This window comes from Nylanderia fulva, unplaced genomic scaffold (assembly GCF_048542155.1).
Source record: "Nylanderia fulva isolate GAGA-0341 unplaced genomic scaffold, ASM4854215v1 Scaffold14, whole genome shotgun sequence".
Lineage (NCBI taxonomy): Eukaryota > Metazoa > Arthropoda > Insecta > Hymenoptera > Formicidae > Nylanderia > Nylanderia fulva.
The window spans coordinates 173,169-196,569 of NW_028189622.1; the positions used below are offsets into that span (position 1 = coordinate 173,169).

At 29.2% G+C, this 23,401-nt stretch overlaps 3 protein-coding genes and 2 long non-coding RNA genes across 7 annotated transcripts; 2 read left to right on the plus strand and 3 right to left on the minus strand.

Annotated features, from left to right (window-relative positions):
* The first annotated feature begins 1,620 nt into the window (after positions 1 to 1,620).
* Positions 1,621 to 4,110, plus strand: LOC114943165 (methionine aminopeptidase 1). The gene is made up of 6 exons (XM_029318746.2): positions 1,621 to 1,823; positions 2,253 to 2,304; positions 2,389 to 2,627; positions 2,894 to 3,116; positions 3,217 to 3,492; positions 3,700 to 4,110. The coding sequence occupies exons 1-6, from the start codon at positions 1,713 to 1,715 to the stop codon at positions 3,930 to 3,932; spliced, it is 1,134 nt and encodes a 377-aa protein (XP_029174579.1). The 5' UTR covers positions 1,621 to 1,712; the 3' UTR covers positions 3,933 to 4,110.
* On the minus strand, positions 3,639 to 6,041 carry LOC114943167 (uncharacterized). Its single transcript, XR_003821966.2, has 2 exons — positions 4,518 to 6,041; positions 3,639 to 3,985 (listed from the first exon to the last, which is right to left on the minus strand). It is a non-coding gene; the product is annotated as an uncharacterized LOC114943167 (long non-coding RNA).
* LOC114943164 (uncharacterized) lies at positions 5,082 to 13,599 on the plus strand. Of its 3 annotated transcripts, none has more exons than XM_029318741.2 (6): positions 5,082 to 5,154; positions 10,724 to 10,940; positions 11,015 to 11,968; positions 12,162 to 12,382; positions 12,621 to 12,801; positions 12,883 to 13,599. In XM_029318741.2, exons 1-6 carry the CDS (start codon positions 5,083 to 5,085, stop codon positions 12,975 to 12,977), a joined length of 1,740 nt encoding a protein of 579 aa, XP_029174574.1. In that variant the 5' UTR covers position 5,082; the 3' UTR covers positions 12,978 to 13,599. The 3 variants fall into 3 exon arrangements, with proteins under 3 accessions (XP_029174574.1, XP_029174575.1, XP_029174576.1); XM_029318742.2 differs by lacking the exon at positions 5,082 to 5,154 and adding an exon at positions 7,639 to 7,949; XM_029318743.2 differs by lacking the exon at positions 5,082 to 5,154 and adding an exon at positions 8,789 to 8,854.
* LOC114943166 (uncharacterized) lies at positions 6,308 to 15,251 on the minus strand. Its single transcript, XR_003821965.2, has 3 exons — positions 14,709 to 15,251; positions 6,824 to 6,874; positions 6,308 to 6,739 (listed from the first exon to the last, which is right to left on the minus strand). It is a non-coding gene; the product is annotated as an uncharacterized LOC114943166 (long non-coding RNA).
* Positions 15,252 to 15,479: 228 nt separating this feature from the next.
* On the minus strand, positions 15,480 to 22,498 carry LOC146724283 (uncharacterized). The gene is made up of 5 exons (XM_085480267.1): positions 21,879 to 22,498; positions 19,302 to 19,507; positions 18,849 to 19,210; positions 17,295 to 17,798; positions 15,480 to 17,194 (listed from the first exon to the last, which is right to left on the minus strand). The coding sequence occupies exons 1-5, from the start codon at positions 21,882 to 21,884 to the stop codon at positions 16,179 to 16,181; spliced, it is 2,094 nt and encodes a 697-aa protein (XP_085336393.1). The 5' UTR covers positions 21,885 to 22,498; the 3' UTR covers positions 15,480 to 16,178.
* Between the last annotated feature and the right edge of the window lie 903 nt (positions 22,499 to 23,401).

Here is a 23,401-nt window from a genome sequence, read left to right on the forward strand (position 1 = left end):
TTTCTAGAGTTGTGTGTAAGTTCATAATTTTTTAAAACTAGTTATATAAGTTATATAGTTGCATATAAAATTAATTTAGTTAAGTTAAAAGTTACATGAACAAAAAATTATCTGCTCAGTTAAGTTAATAAGTTAAATTAAGATTAAATTAACTAGTTAAATCAAAAGTTAATTTTTAAAAGCATGCATATATTATCCCAGACAGCATACAATATTGATGATAAAGATTCATAAATATTTATGAATATATATATATATATATATATATATATATATATATTTTGAAAATGTTTCATAAAAACTTTTATTTAACATATTATTAAAACATAGATTAAATATTTCATATAATATTTATGGTATGTAAAGATAAATATTTACAGTAATTATTTTGCAAATATTTTTTAACTATAAATTGTTAGTTCTTTCATTTACCGCTATCGTATCTTTCTCGTATTTGATTTTCGTCGTAAGAATTATATATAAAGCAAAAACAAAACTAAATAAAAATGTCATAAAATTATTTCATCTATTTTTGAGCTACATTCTGCAACAGAATCTCTTTTTACAAATAATTTATGTATATATCGATGTGTACGTAAATTTATTTGTTGAACTACTCTGTTGCCTAAGTATATTAAATTCAGTGTATATTATAATTTTATATATTCTACTTTAAGATAAATGTCTAATAAGTTACTTATAAACAACAAAATGTAAAATGCGATTGCCAGTTAAATTTTTAAAAAACAAGGATTTTATTGACCAACACTGACTAAGAATAATAATTATTCTTTTATTAAAAAAGAACAACGGTACGTTTCGACCCTATATAAATTGGGTTCTCTTCAGGTTAGAAAATTATAACTATTAATCAGACGTATTATCTCGTTGGTGTTATTAACTTTATCTATAGTTTACACTGTATTTTAATTAATTTTTGTAGATTGAAGCAGAGGACACAATTTAGGATCGAAACGTTGTTCTTTTTTAATAAAATAATTATTATACTTAGTCAGTTTTGTGGTCAATAAAATTCTTTTAACCAATTGTTATTTATATAAACATTTTTATTAACTTTTAATAAATGGCTAATTGCTAGAGTTTGAAAAACACAAAAACATTTAATCGACCAAATTTTAAATTATATTATATCAACCGATCGTTTTGATTAAAAAATCGTTGATGACGTTTTTATTTTTTAGTTCATAATTTCTTACTGAGTATTTTTATTAAAGAAAATATATAAATGTAAAAAAATCTGTATCATAATAATGATTTAATAAATATATATTTATAATATTTATCATAATATTTTATCGTAAATATTTTTTGATAAATATATTTTTGATTTGAATCTATAAGACTCCAAAACATATATTTATAAAATAATTATATGATAAATGTTTAGAAAATATTAAAATAATTATAAATATTGCATAAATATTTTATAAATATTCTGTGCTGTCTGGGATGTGTGTAATTCGAGATGATTATGTACTATATATTTTATCGATAAAGAAAGAAGAAATTTGTCCTCCCTCTTTCATATAAATAAAATATATATGAGATAGAGGGGGGAAAGGGGGGGGGGGAATAAATTTCTTCCGGCTCTGCCGGTAAAACAGTACATGATCATCTCGAATTACATCCTTCTCTCCTCGTTGCTTTACGCATGTTTGATATGGTAAAATTGAACTAATATAAATAATAACATGTCGCTAGCCCTTGGAATGTGTGAAACACCTGGCTGTAACGCTGTTGCGAGTTTACAATGTCCTACTTGCTTGAAAATTGGTATCCAGGGTTCATATTTTTGCAGTCAAGTGAGATACGTTATTTATATGTTTAGGTTATAAGTTATTTTCTCTGATGAAAAATTTTTATTTTGTTATATATATATATCTATATTTATATATATTTGTGCCTGTATCTGTAACGCACGTGTGAAATGTCATCTAATAGTAATTAGAGATTTAATATTTTTATTTTATTTTTTTACTGGCGATAATAAATCTAATTAGTAATTTATTTTTTTATATTTTTATTTACTTTTTTCTTAACAAATTTTTTCACTATAATTAGATATATCATGGATATAAATATGTATGGGCATTCACATACATTTATTTCCTATTTTCTTTATCCTTCCTACATATCAGGTTTTACATTTCTTCATAAATGAGAAAAAATAGACATAAGAGAGAGAGAGCGAGAGAAATTGACCAATTAACGCAGCGTTTTTAATCTTCTAGGATTGTTTCAAGGGAAGTTGGAAAACACATAAAGTTATTCATCAATTAGCAAGTAAATATCGAACTATAAATATGTATTGTTAACTTTTACAAATTTCTCTTTTATTATGTCTCTAATATTCATATGTAATTGCAGAAGGAGAAAATGGAAACAAAGTTTCCGACAATTATAATCCCTGGCCAAACTACAATTATACAGGAAAATTGCGACCGCATAAGAAGGAACAACGCAGGGAGGTTCCTGATTGCATCAATCGACCAGACTATGCCTTACATCCGACTGGAGTACCACTTAGTGAACAAGCCGTAAGAGGTTCTGGTCAAATAAAAGTTCTTGATGATGAGGAAATTGAAGGCATGAGGGTTGCGTGCAAGGTATTATGCTGCTCAAATGATAGGATGTAAATAAATTTGGTTCTACGTCACACTGCGTAGCAAAAGCTTCTATTAAATATAAAAGAATAATATAAACGTTTCAAAGAATTAAAACTAAATAATAATATTTATGCACGCATTTAGATACTGAATTAATAGCAGCTTTTTGCTAGTGCAATGATCAAATTTGCTAATAGATAAGATGAAGAAGGAAAATAAAATTCATCCCGATCATAAATACAACAAATTTAAATTAATTTGTGTAGCTCGGTCGAGAAGTATTGGATGAAGCTGCAAAGACATGTGACGTTGGCGTTACTACTGCTGAAATTGATAGAGTAGTGCACGAAGCTTGCATTGAAAGGGATTGCTACCCATCGCCATTAAATTATTATCAGTTTCCAGCTAGCTGTTGTACTTCTGTCAATGAAGTGATTTGTCATGGTATACCTGATACCCGACCTTTACAGGATGGAGATATTTGTAATGGTACATACATGTTTTTATATTGTTAACATATTAACAATTGTTATAGTTTTTTTTTACCAAAAATATTCCAGATATGTTCTAATCGTGATTTTTTTCTCAGTTGATGTTACAGTATATCACAATGGTTTTCATGGAGATTTAAACGAGACCTTTTTGGTGGGTAATGTAAAACCGGAAGTGAAGAAATTGGTGGAGGTGACATACGAATGTCTGTCTAAAGCTATTGATATTGTGAAGCCTGGTGAAAAATACCGAGAGATTGGTAATGTCATTCAAAAACACGCTCAGGCTCATGGCTTCAGTGTGGTTCGCAACTATTGTGGTCATGGAATTCATCGTTTGTTTCACACCGCGCCAAATGTTCCGCACTATGCCAGTAAGTACCTTTGTTCCAACATATATGAATTAATTTTTATATTTTTATTAATAGATTTATGCTAAGAAATGGTCCAAATGGAGAAAATGTTCAGATCAAATTATATAAAATCACAGGTTTTTAAAAAAATCGACCACACTGGCAAATTATTACTAGCACACTATCAAATTATATAAATTTTATTTCACATATTTTTTTATATAACAGAAAACAAAGCAGTGGGTGTTATGAAACCAGGACACTGTTTCACAATCGAACCGATGATATCCCAAGGCACTTGGAAGGACGAAACGTGGCCTGATAATTGGACAGCCGTTACATTAGATGGTCAGTGGTCGGCACAATTTGAGAATACGCTTTTAGTAACGGAAACTGGTTGTGATATTCTCACAAAACGGCTTGCAAATGATAGCAGGCCATGGTTCATGGATCGTTTGTAGTAATAATGTATTTCCTTAATTTTCAATTCCTTCAATATATTTAAATCTGAAACCTGTTCAAATTGATTATGAGAAATATAATGTAATCTATTGTATCTTGTATCTATATTTTACAAAATATAATAACATTTTAGTTTTGCGAATGTACAGTAATAAAAAAATAAACAGCTTAATTTTACTCTTTTAATTTTATATAAAAAAACATATATATATATATATATATATATATATATATATATATATATATAGTTCAGTATTTTTCGAATTGTGAGGCTTAAAAGATATAATACTTTGACATAAAATATAAAATATCTTGTAAAATATTCAATTTATACACGGAATAATGAGACCAATCAATTAATATCAAAAAACGTATAAATTTTTTAAAGAAAAATGTTATAAATTACATACATTTTCTTAAAAATAACTGCATTTTCTTTACATCAATTGATTTGTCTAATTGTTTTATGCATAAAAGTATTAAAGTAAGATTATAATCTTACTTACAATTTTTTCTACATAAAATACAAAATATTTTACAAATATATTTTGTATTTTATGTAGAAAAAATTGTAAATTTTATACCTTATAACTCAAACAGTACTTAAGAAAAAAATACTTTATTGCAGTATTTTGGAAAGCTCTCAAGATAAGCTATAAGAATATGCAATAAAAAATAATAGGTTCCATTTCAGAAATTGAAGTGACCTTTACGTGATCAAATGATTATTCAAGGTCATATCAGTGGTATCATCTTATGTTCTTTGAATCAAACAATTTTATTTGAAACATTTTTCTGTATCTTTTATATTTTTCGAGATATTTGCTTGCGGCATTTAAATGAGATATCCTATATATGTATATACATATATGTCGTAGACCAATGGTTATTTTTAATAAATAGCTTTTGACTAGTCAAATGCTGTCTGCCATGTCAAATGGTTTTCGCCTTTTTTCAAACGCTACTTTCCTAGTCAAATATTATTTGACTGAACTGTTGTTAGGCAAATAGTATTTAGCATATACTTTTCCACGCGAAGCGAGATTTCACATAGGTTTGAAACTTTCTACACGAAGCGAGATAGCCTAAACCTATGTATCTAGTTTTTTTTTATAGTGGAACCCGCCGCAAAGGAGCGGAACCCCCACTATGTCCACGCCACGCATATACATTTTTCCACGCGAAGGCGAGGTTCCACATGGATTTGCAACATTCAATGAGGTTGGAACATTGTATATTATTTATATTGTTTTATCCATTTACAGTACGCAATACGCAAAATAGCTGCTATAAACTCGAAGTGTCTCATTCGGAACAATATCCAAATTTATTTCCGGGCGAAAGCCATTTCACTTGGCAGATAGCATTTGACTAGTCAAAAGCTCATCTTTACTGAAAATAACTTTACTGGCCTATAACATATATATATATACAGTACCGGCTTTAGGGTAGGGCGCAGTGGGGCGACTGCCCGGGGCGCCGGATCTGTAGGGGCGCTGCTGCCCGGTGCCCCATAGAGTCCCTCTAATAAGATGTCGCGACTCTTATTAGAGGAACTCTAATGCCCCCTAGTATGCAAAAGTACCTATATCTCCTCACTGTGTTATACCCTGACATGCTCTCTATACTTTTGTATATCTTTTGATTCTTTTGTCTCACATCTGTATTTATCATGGCTATCGCGTTCTCCGCTTTGTGCGGATCCTCATCGCCACGCTTGACGCTCGACTCCCTCATCACGCGGGCGCCTTCCGTAATCTCTCAAAAACTCTAGTTTAAGCTTTGTCCTCTAAAAAACCCGAAATAATAAAAGTATATAAAATACAAAAAAATACAAAAAATAAAAAAATATAAATATATAAAAAAACAAAAGCAAAAAAGGAACTACAAAAACTTTCTACGTCCACGTCGTTAGCTCTGGGTAAAGCTAAAGGAAAGTTTTTTGAATTTTTATATGCGTGCATTCGTTTATATCCGTTTAGACTAGTAAAAATATCGAAAATTGAATGGGCGCCACGATAATCTTGCCCAGGGCGCCAATGTTGCTAAAACCGGCACTGTATATATATATATATATATATATATATATATATATATATATACCCATACAGCACCGATAGATTGCAAAAACATTACAACAATCTTTCACCGCAATATTGCAATATTGTAAATTCACTGCAAAATGTTGCTACATCATTGCTGTTGAATTGCAGCAATGTTAAAATGTCCGCTTTTTGGAAGATTGCAACAAAATATTACAACAATATTGCAATGTTATGAGTTTGCAATAATGCATTGTTATTGCAACCATAAACTAATGTTGCATATACAGGTATATAAATGTAAATAAATCATTAATGAAAATACGTTGTAGTTAAATGTTATCTATATTTTTGTTTATTGCAATGTAATCACAAATAAATATAATCACAGTCGATTATATATAATCACAATAAATAAATATTAATCACAGTTGATTATATAATCATAAATATAATCACAATCGATTAATCGAAACTTAAAGATAATTTTAAATTTGGCGTATGGGCTAGCATTAATTGCCCACTAGCTATAAAGAAACTTAAAGATAGTAACGACGTAGAGTTTGAACCATAAACTATATAATTCCAAACATAACATTTGAGCCTTAAAACATAGTTTGTTTTCAGTTAAGAGAACTTAAAAATAAAGATAAGGAATTATGTTAAAACAAATAAAGTAAATCATTGAACATAAAAAAAACTTAGAAAAAGCATTATAAATATTATAAACTTAACGAGGCTGATTTTCCTTTCCTGTTAAGGATCTGTAAAAATAAAATAATATTAAAATTCATATACTTACATAAAACCTCACCTACATAAATATATCAAAAGTATGTACGTATTACTCAAGATATTATACGTAGAATCCTCCTTGCCAAAATGTTTAGTAATATTCTCTGAAACAATATAGTAAAAATATTTTAATATAAAAACAGATTAATTTGCCTATATTTATTTGTATATAATGTGTTGTTTATACTATTACACATAATACAAAAACATATACTTATTCTAGAGACAAAATCACATAAATCCTCTCAAAATTTCAACTTGATTAGAACAGTAATAATTATATTTATCTATTATGTGCCTTTATATATTTTCTTATTTCAATATTTCTTGCTTTCTTTCTGGTTTTCTATTTCACAATATACAAATACATATTATCTGCAATGCGACAAATGTATATCCCAGGGAGAAACAAGAAATCGGATCGACGTCGATTAGACGTAAATAACGTCTATAACTTTTTCAGTTCAAATTAGACGTCGACTAGACGTCGATATTATTTGCTAAAACAATCAGGCCAGACATCAATAAACATTTCATTTTAATCCATAATAAAATACTTTTCATGTAAAAGAACATATATTAAAATTTATATATAAAATATATATGTGATCCATATATATATATATATATTTTTTTTTTATTTGTGTTGTATAATTTCTCTTTGTGTGTGTAATATATTAATTAATTATAAAAATAAAGGTAAATTAATTATTATATATATATTTACTAATTATGTATGAGGAAACTTTATATGAAAATATAACTTTAATTATTTAAATGATTGGTTCGATAACGCTTATTTTGATTTAACTGTCGTATAAAAGATAAGTTGCGAGTTGCGACACCGCCTTGCGACTAAATATAGTACCAACTTAACGCAACGAGTTAACGAACTCATTCTGTTATTGTTCCGTGATCGATGATCATTCGTTGAAGTTCGTTGAATGTTGAACTGTGCTTGTGATAATATTTGTTCTTCTAGAGGCCTATTCTGTAACTTTTAACAAATGCGTTATAACTGTAACGCATGCGTTAGTCGTCGTATCGTCGACGAATTCATGGTTAACAAATGAATTATAGTTATAACGCATGCGTTAAAAGTTACAGAATAAGTCTGCTGGATCGATTGCTATTCTAATAAAGAAGTCATCACCAACAAAAATGAGTGAAAGTCCACCGGTAAATGCTTCATAATTTATAATTTCTTAATAATCTACTTTTTACTTTTGTGCCTCAAGTCGTCTGTAGGTTATAATTGTTTCATAAATAAATTACAATTTTCATATAAATAGTTCATAATTTATATATATATTAATAAATTATTTTGATTTATTTAATTAAAAATATTGTATGCTCTTATATATACACTTTTCTTTAACTCACTCTTTAACTAACCTCAACATATACGGAATTATTAATAATAATATTGTCACTATTGCTTCTTTTTTGCTATTATTTATTTAAAGTTTATTATCAAAATTTATTACATAACATTATTGTGAATGCAGTATAAGCAATATATTTTAGTACTGATGTTGTTCTTGTATTATTTTTACATCTATCATAGGAAAGTAGGAATCGTCGTAGAAATACGAACAAGCAAATAATTAATGAATTAGTTAGGCAATGTAGGAATCAAAGAAAATTGGACGATTTAAGAAATCGAATTACTACTGTCTACAAGACAGAGGCTTTATCCGATAAAGAGGTTTCATCCGATGAAGAGGTTTCATCCAATGAAGAGGTTTCATCCGATGAAGAGAATAATGAAATGCTGCCCATTCCAGGGATTGAAGATATTTCTTTATTAGAAACAAATTCTGAAGTATCAACAGAATCTGATGCATCTATCGATCAACTTGAAAATGAAAATATGGATGATAACAATAATTATAATAATGACAATGACAGTGAATTACATTTTGAAGATGAGAATAATGACAGCGAAGGAAGTGTTGAAATTAATGATGCTAACAGATATAGTAACGATGAAGAAAATGATGATTTAATGATTGAATTTGAAAATGACGAACAGAGAGGACGCTATGTTTTAAAAACATTGAGGGAGTGGGCCCTTGAAGGAGGTGTGTTATCTATGAAGAAGTTAAATGATTTACTTCGTAGATTGAGAGTATTGTTTCCCATCTTACCTAAAAGCTACAAAACCTTACTCCAAACTTCTCGAGATTTAGATATTGATCGATTACCTGATGGATCTCAAATGTGGTACAAGAGTATAAGAACAAACCTTGACAACATGCTTCTTGATGAATATTTAAATATTTACAATTCTGTTATTATTGATATCAATATGGATGGCCTTCCATTGTCTAAAAGTTCTAAATTAAAAGTTTGGCCAATTTTAGGTTATTTAGTAAATACAGAAAATGAGCCTTTTATTATTGGTTTGTACTTTGGTGATCATAATCCTGTTGACATACATTTTTATCTGCACAAATTCGTAAATGAGCTCGAAGATTTATTGGAAAATGGATATATTCGGGATAATTGTACATATCCATTCATAATAAGAAATTATGTTCTTGATGCACCAGCTCGCTCATTGGTGAAACGCTGTGTTAGTCATGGAGGTTATGGAGCTTGTGAAAAATGCACATGTGTTGGTGAATATGTTGCGGATCGTATAGTTTATACAAATCTGAATGCTCCATTGCGAACTGATCATTCATTTATTATTCAAGAAGATCCACTTCATCATATAGGCCGTTCTATTCTAGAGAGAGTAGGTACAGGAATGGTGTCTCAATTTAGATTGGATTCATTTCATTTAGTTTGGCATGGAGTTTTCAAACGATTATTGATGGTATGGATGCAATGAAATGGGCCATGGAAACTTAACAAGTTCTCCAGAAAAAATATTTCTAACAATCTAAATTTTTTGAGGGATTTCTGTCCAAGTGATTTTTGCAGACTACCAAGATCAATTGATGACTGGAAAATGTACAAAGCTACAGAAGAGAGACGATTATGTCTTTATGATGGACTCCTAATATTTCGAAATAATTTGCAAGAAAATGTTTATAAAAACTATCTCTTACTTCAAGCTGCCCTGTATATTCTCTCTAGTCCTTTACATGTTAATGTATTGAATGACTTTGCTAATGAATTTCTTAGAGCATTTATTAAGCATTGTATAGAATTGTACGGGAAACGTTTTGTGGTATATAATGTTCATTCGCTTTCTCATTTAGCTCAAGAATGTGCAGAGCATGGTTCTCTGGAGAATTTTAGTTCTTTTATGTTTGAAAATCGCTTAAAATCAATCAAAAGTAGCCTAAAATCTGGATATAAACCACTGCAACAAGCTGTATTACGGGATTTAGAACGAGTCAGAGCAATAAAAATTAAATTAAAAGCTAAAGAGAAGATTATTCACCTTTCTCACAGACATGAGGATGCAGAAGAACAATTACCAGGAACACACTTTCGGTGTCTTTCTATTGATAGTATGGTATTACGGATTGATATAAAGAACTGTTGCTTCTGCACAACAGATGGAAATGTTTACATTTTAAGGAACATTGTAAAGCAAGAGAGAAGAGTGATGCTTGTTTGTAACAAGTTTCAGGATATAGGCGATTTTTATACATATCCTTTTCCATCCTCTCGATTAGGTATTGTGAGAGTTTCTCAAATAGATGACGAAAGGTTCATTGTGCCATTGCATGATGTTCATGCTAAATGTTGGTTAATGCCCTATTCCGATGATTGTTTTTTATGTGTTCCTCTTCTCCATACAATATTATTCCAATAATATTTGAGATTTTTTCTGTTAAAGTATGCAATATAAGTAGTAATCTTAGTATAGGTTTACAAATTTTTTCAAATGAAACCATTTGTCATTACGTGGAAAGTGTAATTTGTGACATGAAAAAGTGACAAGAAAAAAGTTTTTATATTTTATGCTTATTGTAATTTTATGTGTTTTGCAGTTTATGGTTGTGAAATTCTTATCTACTGATGATGAAGAAACTGATGATGAATGTTACGAGGTGGCTCTTTCAAAATGGCTTGAAGATTTAGATGAAAATAGGATTGGAAATATATTCTGGCCAGAAGATAAATCTATAGCAGGGACATTAGTTCGAACTCAAGCAAATGCGGAATCAAATTGGCCCACTTATACAGTGGAAGTTAAAAGATACTATGGTGAGCAATTTTCTCTTATATCTTCTTTTTTCTGCCTGTTTAAAAGTTATTAATAATATGGTTTGTTGCACTAGATACATATTTTCAAGCGCGAAAAGGATTAACAGGAATAATAGAGTATGCTTCAGCCTATGAGACTGATACTGGAAAAGAAATGGGAAGAGGAAAGAGGAAGAAAAAAGTAAAACCATTCACGTCTTCAGAGGAATCTGATAATGATCAGTGTGTAAAAGATCAATTGAAGGAAAAAAAGTGTAGCATTCCTTCACCACCAACAATCCATGTTCCTGGAACTTCTATCTCAACTGATAAGAATTCTGGTCATATTAAATACAAAAGACATATTATTGAAGATTCCTCAAGCATAAAAAAACTGAAAGTTGCAAAAGATTCAAGTGAATCTACAGGATCAGAAAATACTCGTGAACGATTGCTTGAAAAGATTATCAATGAAAGAAAAAAGGCTATGAAAAAAAATGAGAAAAATAATACTACATTATTTGCTGCACATTCACAAGTTTTACAACCATCATCAGGAAAGCAATCTACATCTAACACCTTTCTTTGTCAACGTAACATGAAGACTTCCTCTACATCAAAAATTGTGAAATCTCCAGAGAAGACTGCAGTTAATAAGCTCAGAGAATTGTTTGATAACACTAAGACAAAAACCAAAGAAAAGGTTAAAAAATCTAAACCCTCTACAGCTTCTGAAGTTTCCTTAAAAATTACACCAGGTCCTTCTAACAACTATTCTGAAAGATCTAATATGAGTCCTTCGACAGAGTCCGATATTTCAAGGAAATCAGATGATCCGCTTAGAAACCCACAGAAATCTCCTTCTTTGTTGAATTTGGAATTAAAAAGAGAACATAATCCGATAAATTCTTTGTCTCAATCACCATCAGTAAATGATGATACTTCACAAGATACTACACTACTCGCACAAGAAGAAAAGAGCAGCCCACTTTCTTCCAAAGAAAAATTAGAGCGACCTGTTCGTAATTTGACAAATGTTCTTAGTGCAGGTATATTAGATTGTTTGCTCATACACATGTGTATATGTATGTGAATGTATATATATATCCCAGACAGCACAAAATGGTCGAAGAATGTTCAAAGAACATTTTGTGTTGTCTGGGTATATATATATATATATATGTAATGTGTATATGTATATTTTAATAATTTGTCATTTTATGTTTACATATATATTTTCAGATTTTGATCAACATTTTATAACATTGAAAAAGAACTTAGACGACATGAGCAGCAAGCTTGACGTCATTATTATGAACCAAGCGAACTTAAATAAATGTTTGATTCCGGAACAGGCTATCATTACTAGACCTTCAAATCTACCTCCTTTACCTTTAAATGATATGAAAAATCTCGAAGAGTTTGACAAATTTTTATCTAAAGATGTAAATCTGTCGGCAGCGGTAAGTAATATTTTATATGCTTATATAACCTAATATATTTTTATTACAATTTTTATTATAGTTATTATAATAATTCTTTAACATTATTTGTGCTATGCTTCTTATATTTTTAAATATATCATACAAGTATATTTTTATTTATTAACATGAGTGATAAATAAATAAATGTGTGTGTGTGTGTGTAACGTTGACAAAGAGAGGTGCTAATGATTTTTCCCGGTGTTTATATTTTTTACAGTGTTACTATTTGAAGAGTTTGCCGTTAGGTGATAATGAAAAAATTGTAGCATCAAGACTTATGACCAAATTGATGACTAATTCCTTAGCGAAACAATTCAACTTTGATGGTCATAATCCTCAAAAGGCTAAAGTTAATAAAAGGCCATTTAAGAAACTGAAACTATGGGAATTATTTCAAGGTATTTTATCTTCTTTTCAATATTTTGTTTCATCTTAAGTTTATTGTAGAAAAAATTCATAAATATTTCTTTTTTTTCTAGGAGTTATGCTATTAAAATTTCCTACCAGTGATTTGGAAGATGCCTTAAATGCAGTCAGAAATTGGCTACGAAACGCTGCTGGGCGTAAGCAATGAAATGTGCAATTTCATTTTTTTTATTTTTAACAGAATCTAATGTATAAGAAAAGCAGAGGTAAAAAGTGCTCGCATACGAGAATATTGCGTTGTAATATCTTATTATTCTTAGACGACTCTTTACAAGGTCTTTTTCTCGATACAAATTAGCACGGGGGAGGTTTCCCATTAAAAGGGAAGAGGTCATTTAATATTCGTCATAAAATGCAATTAATTATTTTTTTTTCTTGAATGTGAAATATGATCTCTATTCATGTGCAATTTGCGAAGTCTTATGTCATTTTTATTTTGTTATTGTATTTTTGATATTGCTGCTTTATTTTGAATATTATTTGTCTTATTTTTTATTTATGTAACTGATAAGACATTGTCAGGTTTAAATTTGATTTGAATTATTACATATAAAAGTTTTTAGTTGAAGTATGTATATGTAGAATATATATGTACACTAATAAAGAATGTATATATATATATACATATATAAAATATATATATTTATAATATATATATATCAAGACACGATAAGATGGCATATACTGGAGTTTTCAGTATGTCAACAAAGATTATCCTGTACTGAAATTGTCCAATACATATTAATAAAAAATAGATATAAGGTTAATAATACATATAAAATTATTTTCTAAAGTGTCTTTTCCATCCTTTCAGTTTCAATTATATAAATATATGTATAACAATCTAAATACCAAGATCCAAATAATTTTAGTGTTGGTTCTATTTTTTTCATTCGTAAATTAAAAAGGTAATGTAAATTTTCTAAAGAAAATATATTTGCATGCATCCAATATTACAATTCAATGAATGTTTACTGAGCAATTTGTTTTGATTAGAATATTACATTATTCTATATTTTACAATAAAAATATACTTAGAATTAAAATAAAATGTTCACTGAATGGTGTACGTAATACTGCACTTATTGCCTGCGTTCGCAGCAGAGAAAGTAGAAGTGTCTGTTGTAAAATTATTGAATTTGAGTATTGTATGAGCTTAGGTTTAGTCAAAACTAAAAGCATACGCCATTATTAGATTCATCAATTTTACAACATTTGCAACGCTACTTTTTCTGCTGAATACAGCCGTTACATCAATTATTTAGATGTCTATTAGACATTTTATAGACGTTTATATTAACGTCTAGATGGTGTCGAAATTCAAAGATTTGTCCGTCTATATAGACGTCAAATTAGATCTTACTTAGACGCATATAAAAGACATCGATTCGACGTCTATTCAACATGCCATTTCTCCCTGGGATGCACAGTGCGAACTGTATAAATAGTTGAAACACTCATCACAAGTAAGAAATGATAATATAAAATATACACACATAAAGCACTAGCTACAGATTTATATATATTATATTACTTTTTATGTATTATAATTATTTATTTTAACTGCTGCCTATATTTACCTCTAAAGTATCTATAGTTTCATATTACTGTATCATAGAGATATGTACATATATCCCATAGCAAAATAGAAAATTAAATAAAGCAAAAATATTCACTTAAAAAATATACGAAGATATATCATAAATAAATATATAGTTTTTACTTTCCCAATCAGTCTCAGTCTCCTTGAGGTTATAGAGGTTATAGGTTCTTATTAACTTTGGGACAAGTAATTCTCTTTTATAATTACGAAATATAGATTTTTAACTTTATAGTATATCGTTATAATTAAACATAGTATTATCAAAAAAATGCTTACCTTTTCCTTTACACAGCAAAACAAGTCAATGCGAGTTACTGTACACGTGATAACCACGAGTTGCAACGGTCTACGTCTACTACGTAGCGAAGCCGGCGCCTACTATACACGCACACATGTATTGCGCAGAGCGTTCGGCGCAGAAATTTAAGCCAATGATTTAATAAAATTATTGATTATCGTTAACATCTTTTATTGTACAATATTGCAAAAAATTATTTTATTACAGTATTATACCCAGCAAATACCAAGTTACAGTTATATAATTGTTAGTTGTAATTTTCCATTTTTGAGTGGGAATTACAACTAACAATTATATAGCTGTAATTTGGTGTTTGCTGGGTACATGTATATATATTACAATATATAAATTATAGAATTTGGATTACATGCAATATTTCCGAAATATTAATGTCATGTTGCTACAAGTGTGCTGGAATTTTGTGCACCTATATCTCTGCAATGTCTTTATAATGTTGCATTGCAACTTGCAACATTGCAACGTTGCTGCAATATAATTGCAATAATCTGTGCTGTATGGGTATATATATATATATATATATATATATATATATAATTTGAAAAGTTGATCGGGTGGAAGAAAGGAAAAGAGTATATCAAAATAATTTATCATTTATCTAATAAATAAATAAATATATATACATATATATATATATATATATATACAAATGTTTATCGATCAATGAAACGCGCGAATTCTTGGAAACACAAGATTAATAAAATTCTACAAATCTATAACAAAAACTTGTGTTCATTTTATCGTCAATGAGATATAAATAAATAAATGTAAATGTGTGTATCTTATATATAAGGATCTATATGAGAGTGACTAAATAAAATATTCTCTGTACAGGATGTCCCATAAGAAATTGCTGAGACTAATCAGCTGTCATTTTTAATGCATGCAGTTATTGAGAAAATCAAAATTGTGTTGAAAAGAGAAAAGTGTAGTTTTTAATGAATATAAATAAAATGTTTGTATACCAGTTTATTTTATTAAAACCAAGTAATGAAACAAGTGCTAATAATCACATATGTAAACTAATGATAAATATTTTTGAAGTGCGCACCATTTGATGATAATTTGTACAAAATTCTGTTCTTTTACGAAAACTCGCAAAAACTTTTTCTAACATGTCATTTTTAATGTTATTAACGATCTTTTTAATAGTTTCTATTAAATCTGGCACTGTTGAAAATATTTATTATTAATTTGTGATTTTATGTGATTCTTAGCATTTTTTTCATTACTTTTTATCCATAAAATAAACGGGTACACAAACATTTTATTTATATCCATTAAAAACTGTAGACTTTCCTCTTTTCAACACAATTTTTGTTTTCTCAATGACTGCATGCATTAATAAATGACACGTGATTAATTTTAGCAATTTTCTATGGGATACCCTGTATAATATAGCTTACAATTAGAAAAGTAGTGACTCTCTTTTACAAACGGATGCCAAATTCAATATGGGAATTATTATCGCGAGATGCTGTTTTAAACAAAGCTGCAGTTTGCGAATCTTCAATTTCCCCATCTTCATATTCGTACTCCATGTCTACGTTATCTTTTTCTATATTATTACTTTGTTGATTATCGTCACTCGTAGCGTAATCATTCTTATCATCGGGTATCATAATTTGCATTGGCAACTTTCCATCGTTTTGTACTTTAAGATTTTGCCTATGATGCTGCTGCTGCTGTTGATGTATTTTTTGTCGATTATACGTCATCTGTTCATCATTATCGATCTGCTGTTGATTCCCAAGATCGTCATCGCTCTTGTGATTAAGCGGCACTGCGTTTTTCTGTGCATCTTTTTTCTGCTGTTTTTGCAACTGATTTATAAGACGACTGTTGACGTGACCGGCGGCAGCCAGGGCGGCTAATTTTTCAGCAGTTTCTCTATTAGGGAGTGTCGTGTAGAAATTTGTCGATATGGCACCAGCATCGACCATTTTATCGAGATACGTCATCGTTGGGTTTATTTGATATGTCGTCATTTCTTCATTATCAATATTATTTTCGGGTTGCTCAATTCCATTTATAGAATATGTTAATTCCTCGTTAATTTGGGCATCGTTCTGCCTACGTGTATTTATCGAAGATCCCAAACCCAAATTATAATCCGCCGTGACACTTTCGGGGACGTAATCTTGATTGGATAAAATTTGCTGTTGTTTCTGTTGCTGTTGTTGCAGCTGCTGCTGTTGTTGTTGTTGCAGCAGCTGCTGCTGTTGTTGTTGCAGCTGTTGCTGCTGTTGTTGTTGCAGCTGCTGTTGTTGCAGCTGCTGCTGCTGTTGCTGCTGCTGCTGCTGTTGTTGTTGCTGTAGCTGCTGCTGTTGTAATAATTGATTAGCCTGTTCATCATAATTAAAAGAATGCATTTGCGGTTGGGAAAAGCTTGTTGCTACATCTGGTTGGAATATTTGGCCAAGTTGCTGTTGAAGAACTTGCTGATCTGATAATCATAAAAATCATTCAGTTATTTAACGATACAAACTTTTTAATATTGATAATTTATCATAGAGTTTATAAAGAAGGATTGCAGAAATTGTTACCTGATGTATATTGCTCCGTAAGTTTGGGTGGAATATTGTTCAAGAGGTCGTAAAATTGCGCTGCTGACAGCGGTGACCCTGTTGAAATTGAATGACCTGTATTGAACTCTGCTGGAATCTGCTGCGTTATAGTGTACGGTGTCTGAATGCCTGCGGGAGGAAATCCGACGTGTAAGGAACCATGAAGATTGGTTTGCATCGGCATACTTGGTTGACCGATTTGTATATTATTATTCGATCCTGTATTCGGGTTAACAGCAAAAAGCTCGTTGGACTGTAAGGTTTGATGAGGATTATTGTTATTTATAATCGAATATAGCCTCATTATATCTAAATCTTGAACTTGATGGGTTGCTTCGGGCAGTTGGATAGTTTTATGCTCATTCAAAGTTATGTCGTTTCTCTCTGTAACTTCGTATTGATGTTGTAATGGATCTGTTGCTATTCTTTGCGGCGGTAGACTGCTGTTAATTGCGTCTGATCCAAAAGTGCTTGTCATAGGATCTAGGCGAGAGAATTAATACACCCAATTAAATAAAAAATTATACTCCCAATCTTCCGACATTGAGCCAACTTAAAATGGCTCCAATATAACACTGTTAAACAAAAAAAACATTGGCACAAACTAATCGTTTCTTATAGCTTTTTGGACATTAAACATAAATCTGTCTTTCAAATTGCTCTATTATGTCACACTTTTAAGAGACATGCAATTAAAGTTGAAAAAAGGATTATTTTCACGAACTTTGTTATACTATAGCTACAATATGCGACGTGCTAAAGAAGTTTTCTGGCTACCAAAATAAAATATATTGTTAGAACTTTCAACCCTCAATAGAAATTTTCGATGTCGGTTATGGTTTATAAGATATATCTATAGTTGAATATGGGGTATTCAGAGGTTAGCTGTGATTTATTTAGGTTGACGAGTTACAAACAGTTTTATATTATATTTATTTATTCTTAAAGGTGTTTTAGGTCACTGCGAATACGAAATCAATGTCAAAATTATCAAATTCAAAATGGTACTCAATATGGGGGATGTAAAAATTTAAAAAATATTTTTTTATAAATCCGCCATATTGAGTTTATTTTGACAATTTTGACATTGTATTTGTATTCAGTGACCTAAAAGACCTTTAAAAATAAATAAACATAATTTCAACTGTTTGTAACTCGTCAACTTAAGCACTTATGACTTATTTAGTCAGTTAACTTCTGCAATATCTCGTATTCAACTATGGATATCTTATATATAAACCATAACACCGACATCGAAAATTCCTATTGAGAATTGAAAGTCCTAATAATATACTATATTTTGGTGGCAAGAAAACTTCTTTAGCGCATATTGTAGTTATAATATAACAAAGTTCGTGAAAATAGCCCTTTGTTCCAACTTTAATTGCATGTCTCTTAAAATTGTGACGTGATGGAACAATTTTGAAGATAAGTGTTCAGCGTCCAAAAAATTATAAGAAACTAATCTCATTCTGGTGTTCGAAAAGTCATTTTTTGTTGAACAGTATAATATGATAAAAATGTGGGGCTTACTTTGCGCAGTGTTATGATAATTGGGATCATTCGAGTACGATGGACGATACTGCAAAACCTTTTCCGAATCGGTCGCCGAATAAGGCTTATCGGCTGGACTTAGATTAGGTGCCGGAATCGTATGGATGGGTCCTTTGTCATCATCTATGTCCCCTCGATGAGTGGACGGCAATATTGCTAACTCTGGTTTGTATTGTGAACTATATTCCTGTATCTTGTTTATAGAATAAAAATCCTTGGCAGGAGTGCCGCGTTGTGGCAAAATCGCGTGGTTGTTCAAGACAGGGAACGCGCGCATTGGAATTTGATTTTTCCAATTGTTTGGTAGAACATTATACACCATCATGGGCCGATTTCGAATTCTGTGAAAATGGTCGAGAATAAAATTATTCCGAGATATTATTTGTAATATATAAATATACATAGACACGTATTTTTTTATGAGCCTCTCACCTGTAATTAGGCTTGTAAGGTATTCTCTGAGGAGAAGGAATACCAATATGGATGGCATTGCCCATGGATATTCGGTGATTGATGGGCCGATGAGATTTTTTCAATATCAACGTAGGCGCAAACGGTGGAGATGGTGGTCTCCTAATCTTTTTCGCTTCAGAAATGCAGACGCATATGGCAAGAAGCCAGCAAATCCAACTGGCCGTCTATAAGTTTTTAAAGCTTATTGGAGCGTGTATTGATTTTATCTTGATTCGAGAAAGAGTTTTAAAGAGAAAATAAAATTGCGTCAAATAATTGGAGAAAGATGGCAATTTTCTCTTCATTTTTGCGCGCGCTTCAGACGAACTACGGACATAATACTGTCTAACAAATGTCTAACATATAATATAATATACATTGTCATATTCCTAATATACATTGTAATAGACGTGTGATATATGTATTTGATGTGGTACCGTAAAGATTCTCATTGTCATACTTTAGTGTTATACAATTTTTCACTTTTTTCAACTTTTTCGATTTTTTCAACTTTAAAAAAATTTTTAAACTTAAAAAAAATTTCAATTTTTTCCAATTTTCAAAAAGTTTATTTTTTAACTTTTTTCAAACTTTCTGAAAAAATTGTAACTCTTCAAAACTGTAAAAATGTTCTCAACTTTTTTCAATTTTAATCTTTTTAAAGTTTTTCAATTTACGTTTATTCAGGATTGGGTAAGTTAATAATTTTTTAAAATTAAGTTAAGTTAAAATTAGCTGCTTATAAAATTAATTTAGTTAAGTTAAAAGTTTGCATGTAAACGAAAAATTAACTCGGTTAAAGTTAAGATTAAATTAACTGAAGTTAAATTTTAAAAGCATTATTTATATTAAATTAGAATTTTATTTGCTAATTCTTTTAAAATTTATAATAACAAATAACAAAGAAATTTTTATATAGAAATACATTTTTTGGTAATTACAATTGATAACAAATAAACATAAAAAATAATAATACTTTAATAATACTTTACATTTATAACTTATAAAAAAGCAATATTGGTATTTAGAGATAAAAAAATTTAAGTTAGGAAAAAAGTTAATAAGTTTAAAGTCAAAAATAACTAGTTGAAATTAAAAATTAATACATTTTAAATTAACTAACTTTTTAACTTTCAATTAATTAACTATAGTTATTACCCAACTCTGCATTTTTCAATATTCTTTGCCTTTTTTTATTTCTATGCTAGCTGTTTGCACTAAATGAAATGTATGAAAGTTGAAAAAGTTGTATGACACTAAAATATGACGAGAATTGTTTTTACAATTACGATACTACATATCGAAACATCTATCGTGGTATGACTCTTTATGCCATATACTATCCGCATAAAGCGCGTAAAACTGAAGAGAAAATTGCCGCAAATCGTTAGTGCGCTAAAAGTGGAACATTGTGCTACATTGATCGCTTGGCGCGCGAGAAAAGCGAATAGGTAGGTAAAGTATAACTTTTTTCGCTCGCACAAAGAGTAAAATCGAGAGACAGAAAAAAAAGAACGTAAAATGCGAGAATTGCGACAAATCGAAATTGTGCGTTGACTATATACAAAATTAAAATAAAACAAATTAAAATAATCCGCAATTTTTTCGTCTTTCAAATAAAAGATTTTATATAGAAAATGCTTGGTGTGAAAGAACTTTCGTGCGATTAAATAGCAAATGGACATAAATATGCAAAATTTATCTAAGACGTGAAGATTTATTTATCTGAAAACTTTTATTGTTTTTTTTTATTATTTTATCTGAGAACAATTTATTATCTTCAATATTTTTTTCTAATAAATATAAATGTGATGTAGTTTTCAGTTGAAAAATATATATGTTGTACTACACAAAAATTTCTTGAACAAAAAAATGGTTAGTATTACATTTCTTTATGAAAATTAACAAAATTAATCTGTTCTTCGATTTTAATATAAAAAATAATTAATAAATTAATTTAGAAATTACAAATCTACTGAAAAATATAGATAAATAAGAATATTATAAGTTGATACTTATTGTTTATCTTTTAAGAGAAAATTGTATTTCATAAATCACATTTTGACAACTCGCTGAGAACGAAAGCGAGCAATCATCACATTAAATTTCTAACGATCAGGTAAATATATAAGCAACAAGATTTATTAGAAAGTAAAATGAGTAAAAAAGATGCACAACATATAATAAATGAATGGAATTTATTATAATGAAAAAATAATTTGATCAGCGATACATTCATTAACGATTCAATTAATATGTACATATCTATATATGTTTCTATGTTCTATATAAGTATTGCCTACTTTCCAATATTTTATAATTATTTTATATATTATTAATGTGCAATTAAGCTTCTCAGAAACCAAACTAATTACTTCACTTTTTATTATAAATTTTTTAATTTTGAGAAACTCTAATTCAATAAACAAGAATTTAAAGATTTTAATTAAATAAAAAAATATCTCAAATTTGCAAAAAATAAAAAAAATTAATTTTTTAAATTTTTAAATGAATTAAATAAACCTTCAAATTGTTGCTATAACACACATATCTTACCTTCATAATAATTTACGCTTTCGTAGACTGCAACATGCAAAAAATTGCACCGTTTCCGTTATTAAAAAATTAGAAGAGAACAGAAGAAGAATTCAGTTTATGTGGATCCTCGTATAACGCTTTATAATTAAATAATCAAATATGAATTATGCACGCTCAAAAACATAAGTGATTGACCGACGAAGAAGTCCGACGCGTTCTGTACGCAATTAGGTCATTGTTCTTCATTTATACTCCGAACCAGCGAATGTATCATCGAAGACTAAAACCGGCCTCCTACTTCCGTCAACCAGCGGCCAGGAGAGCTTGCCACCGAAAGGCCGGTGGAATCAGAAAAAAATTCGGAGCCACGCACGGGGAATAACTTTGTTTAGTATGAATAAAGAATTATCATTGCACGACATAGTTTTACCGAATAATTCATCTAAAGAGGGATGAAAACATGCATGCGTGTCTAAAGATATTTATCCAAAATACACACACACACACACACACAGGGTGTTCCATTTTAACTTATTGTTAGTCATACTCAAATATCTCGAAAAATATAAAAGATACGATAAAAAATTTTTTAAATGTAATTTGCAACATGCAGCTGCATACTTTTTCTTAAAATCAATTGTTTATACCAATTAATTGGTTTCATTCTGTGCATAAAAGTATTAAGGTAAAATTACAAAACATTGAATATTTTATATATACAATATATATATATATATATATATATATATATATATATATATACATATACAAGATATTTTACATTTTATGTCAAAAAATTATTAACTTCAAACTTTATAAATTATAGTGTTTTGAAAAACTCTTGAGATAATCTACAAAAATATGCAATAAAAAATGAGGGTTTATAATAAAGAAATTGAAAGTGACCTTTACATGATCTTTAAATGACTATTCAAGGTCAAATCAATGGTATCATCTTATGTCCCTCTTCGAACAAAACAACTTTTGTTTAAAACGTTTTTCTGTATCTTTCATATTTTTCGAAATATTTGAGTGTCTAACAAATTAAAATGAAACACCCTGTATATATATTATATATGTTTAGCAAAAATTTAAAGTACCCATTTTTAATTGTAATAGCAATTTAAAAAAGTAGAATTATAAAAAATAAAATAATAATAGTCAATATGAAATTTCTTAAAATAAATGTTGAATTTTTTACAACATACATAAAAAAGTATGTAATTTGCAACTAACATAGTTACATACTTTTTCTTACAACTATGTATTTTCTTTACATCAATTGATATCTCTTCTTTTTTTGTGTATAAAAGTATATTGAGGTAAGATCGATGAAAAATGAATATTTTACGAGATTTTATATATATATTTTATAGTTTATGTAAATCTATGTCAAATATCTCATAAAGTATTCACGTTTTGAACATTATCCTTATTATAATATATTTATAGTGAATATACTGCGAGAAACCGATATTTATAAAAAAAAATTAAAGTAGTTCCATTAAAAAAACATAAATCATCTTCAAATGACCTTGAAA

What these genes read in the sequence shown, in the direction of transcription:
- LOC146724283 (XM_085480267.1), bottom strand. An exon ending in CCTTACAAGCCTAATTACAG is followed by an intron (nt 19,211 to 19,301) that starts GTGAGAGGCTCA and finishes CCATTTTCACAG; the next exon opens with AATTCGAAATCGGCCCATGA. An exon ending in TACGGAGCAATATACATCAG is followed by an intron (nt 17,195 to 17,294) that starts GTAACAATTTCT and finishes TATGATTATCAG; the next exon opens with ATCAGCAAGTTCTTCAACAG.
- LOC114943165 (XM_029318746.2), top strand. Translation starts at nt 1,713, where the DNA reads ATGTCGCTAGCCCTTGGAATGTGTGAAACACCTGGCTGTAACGCTGTT. An exon ending in GTTCATATTTTTGCAGTCAA is followed by an intron (nt 1,824 to 2,252) that starts GTGAGATACGTT and finishes TTAATCTTCTAG; the next exon opens with GATTGTTTCAAGGGAAGTTG. An exon ending in AAATGTTCCGCACTATGCCA is followed by an intron (nt 3,493 to 3,699) that starts GTAAGTACCTTT and finishes TTTATATAACAG; the next exon opens with AAAACAAAGCAGTGGGTGTT.
- LOC114943164 (XM_029318741.2), top strand. Translation starts at nt 5,083, where the DNA reads ATGTCCACGCCACGCATATACATTTTTCCACGCGAAGGCGAGGTTCCA. An exon ending in GATTTGCAACATTCAATGAG is followed by an intron (nt 5,155 to 10,723) that starts GTTGGAACATTG and finishes TGTGTTTTGCAG; the next exon opens with TTTATGGTTGTGAAATTCTT. An exon ending in ATGTAAATCTGTCGGCAGCG is followed by an intron (nt 12,383 to 12,620) that starts GTAAGTAATATT and finishes TATTTTTTACAG; the next exon opens with TGTTACTATTTGAAGAGTTT.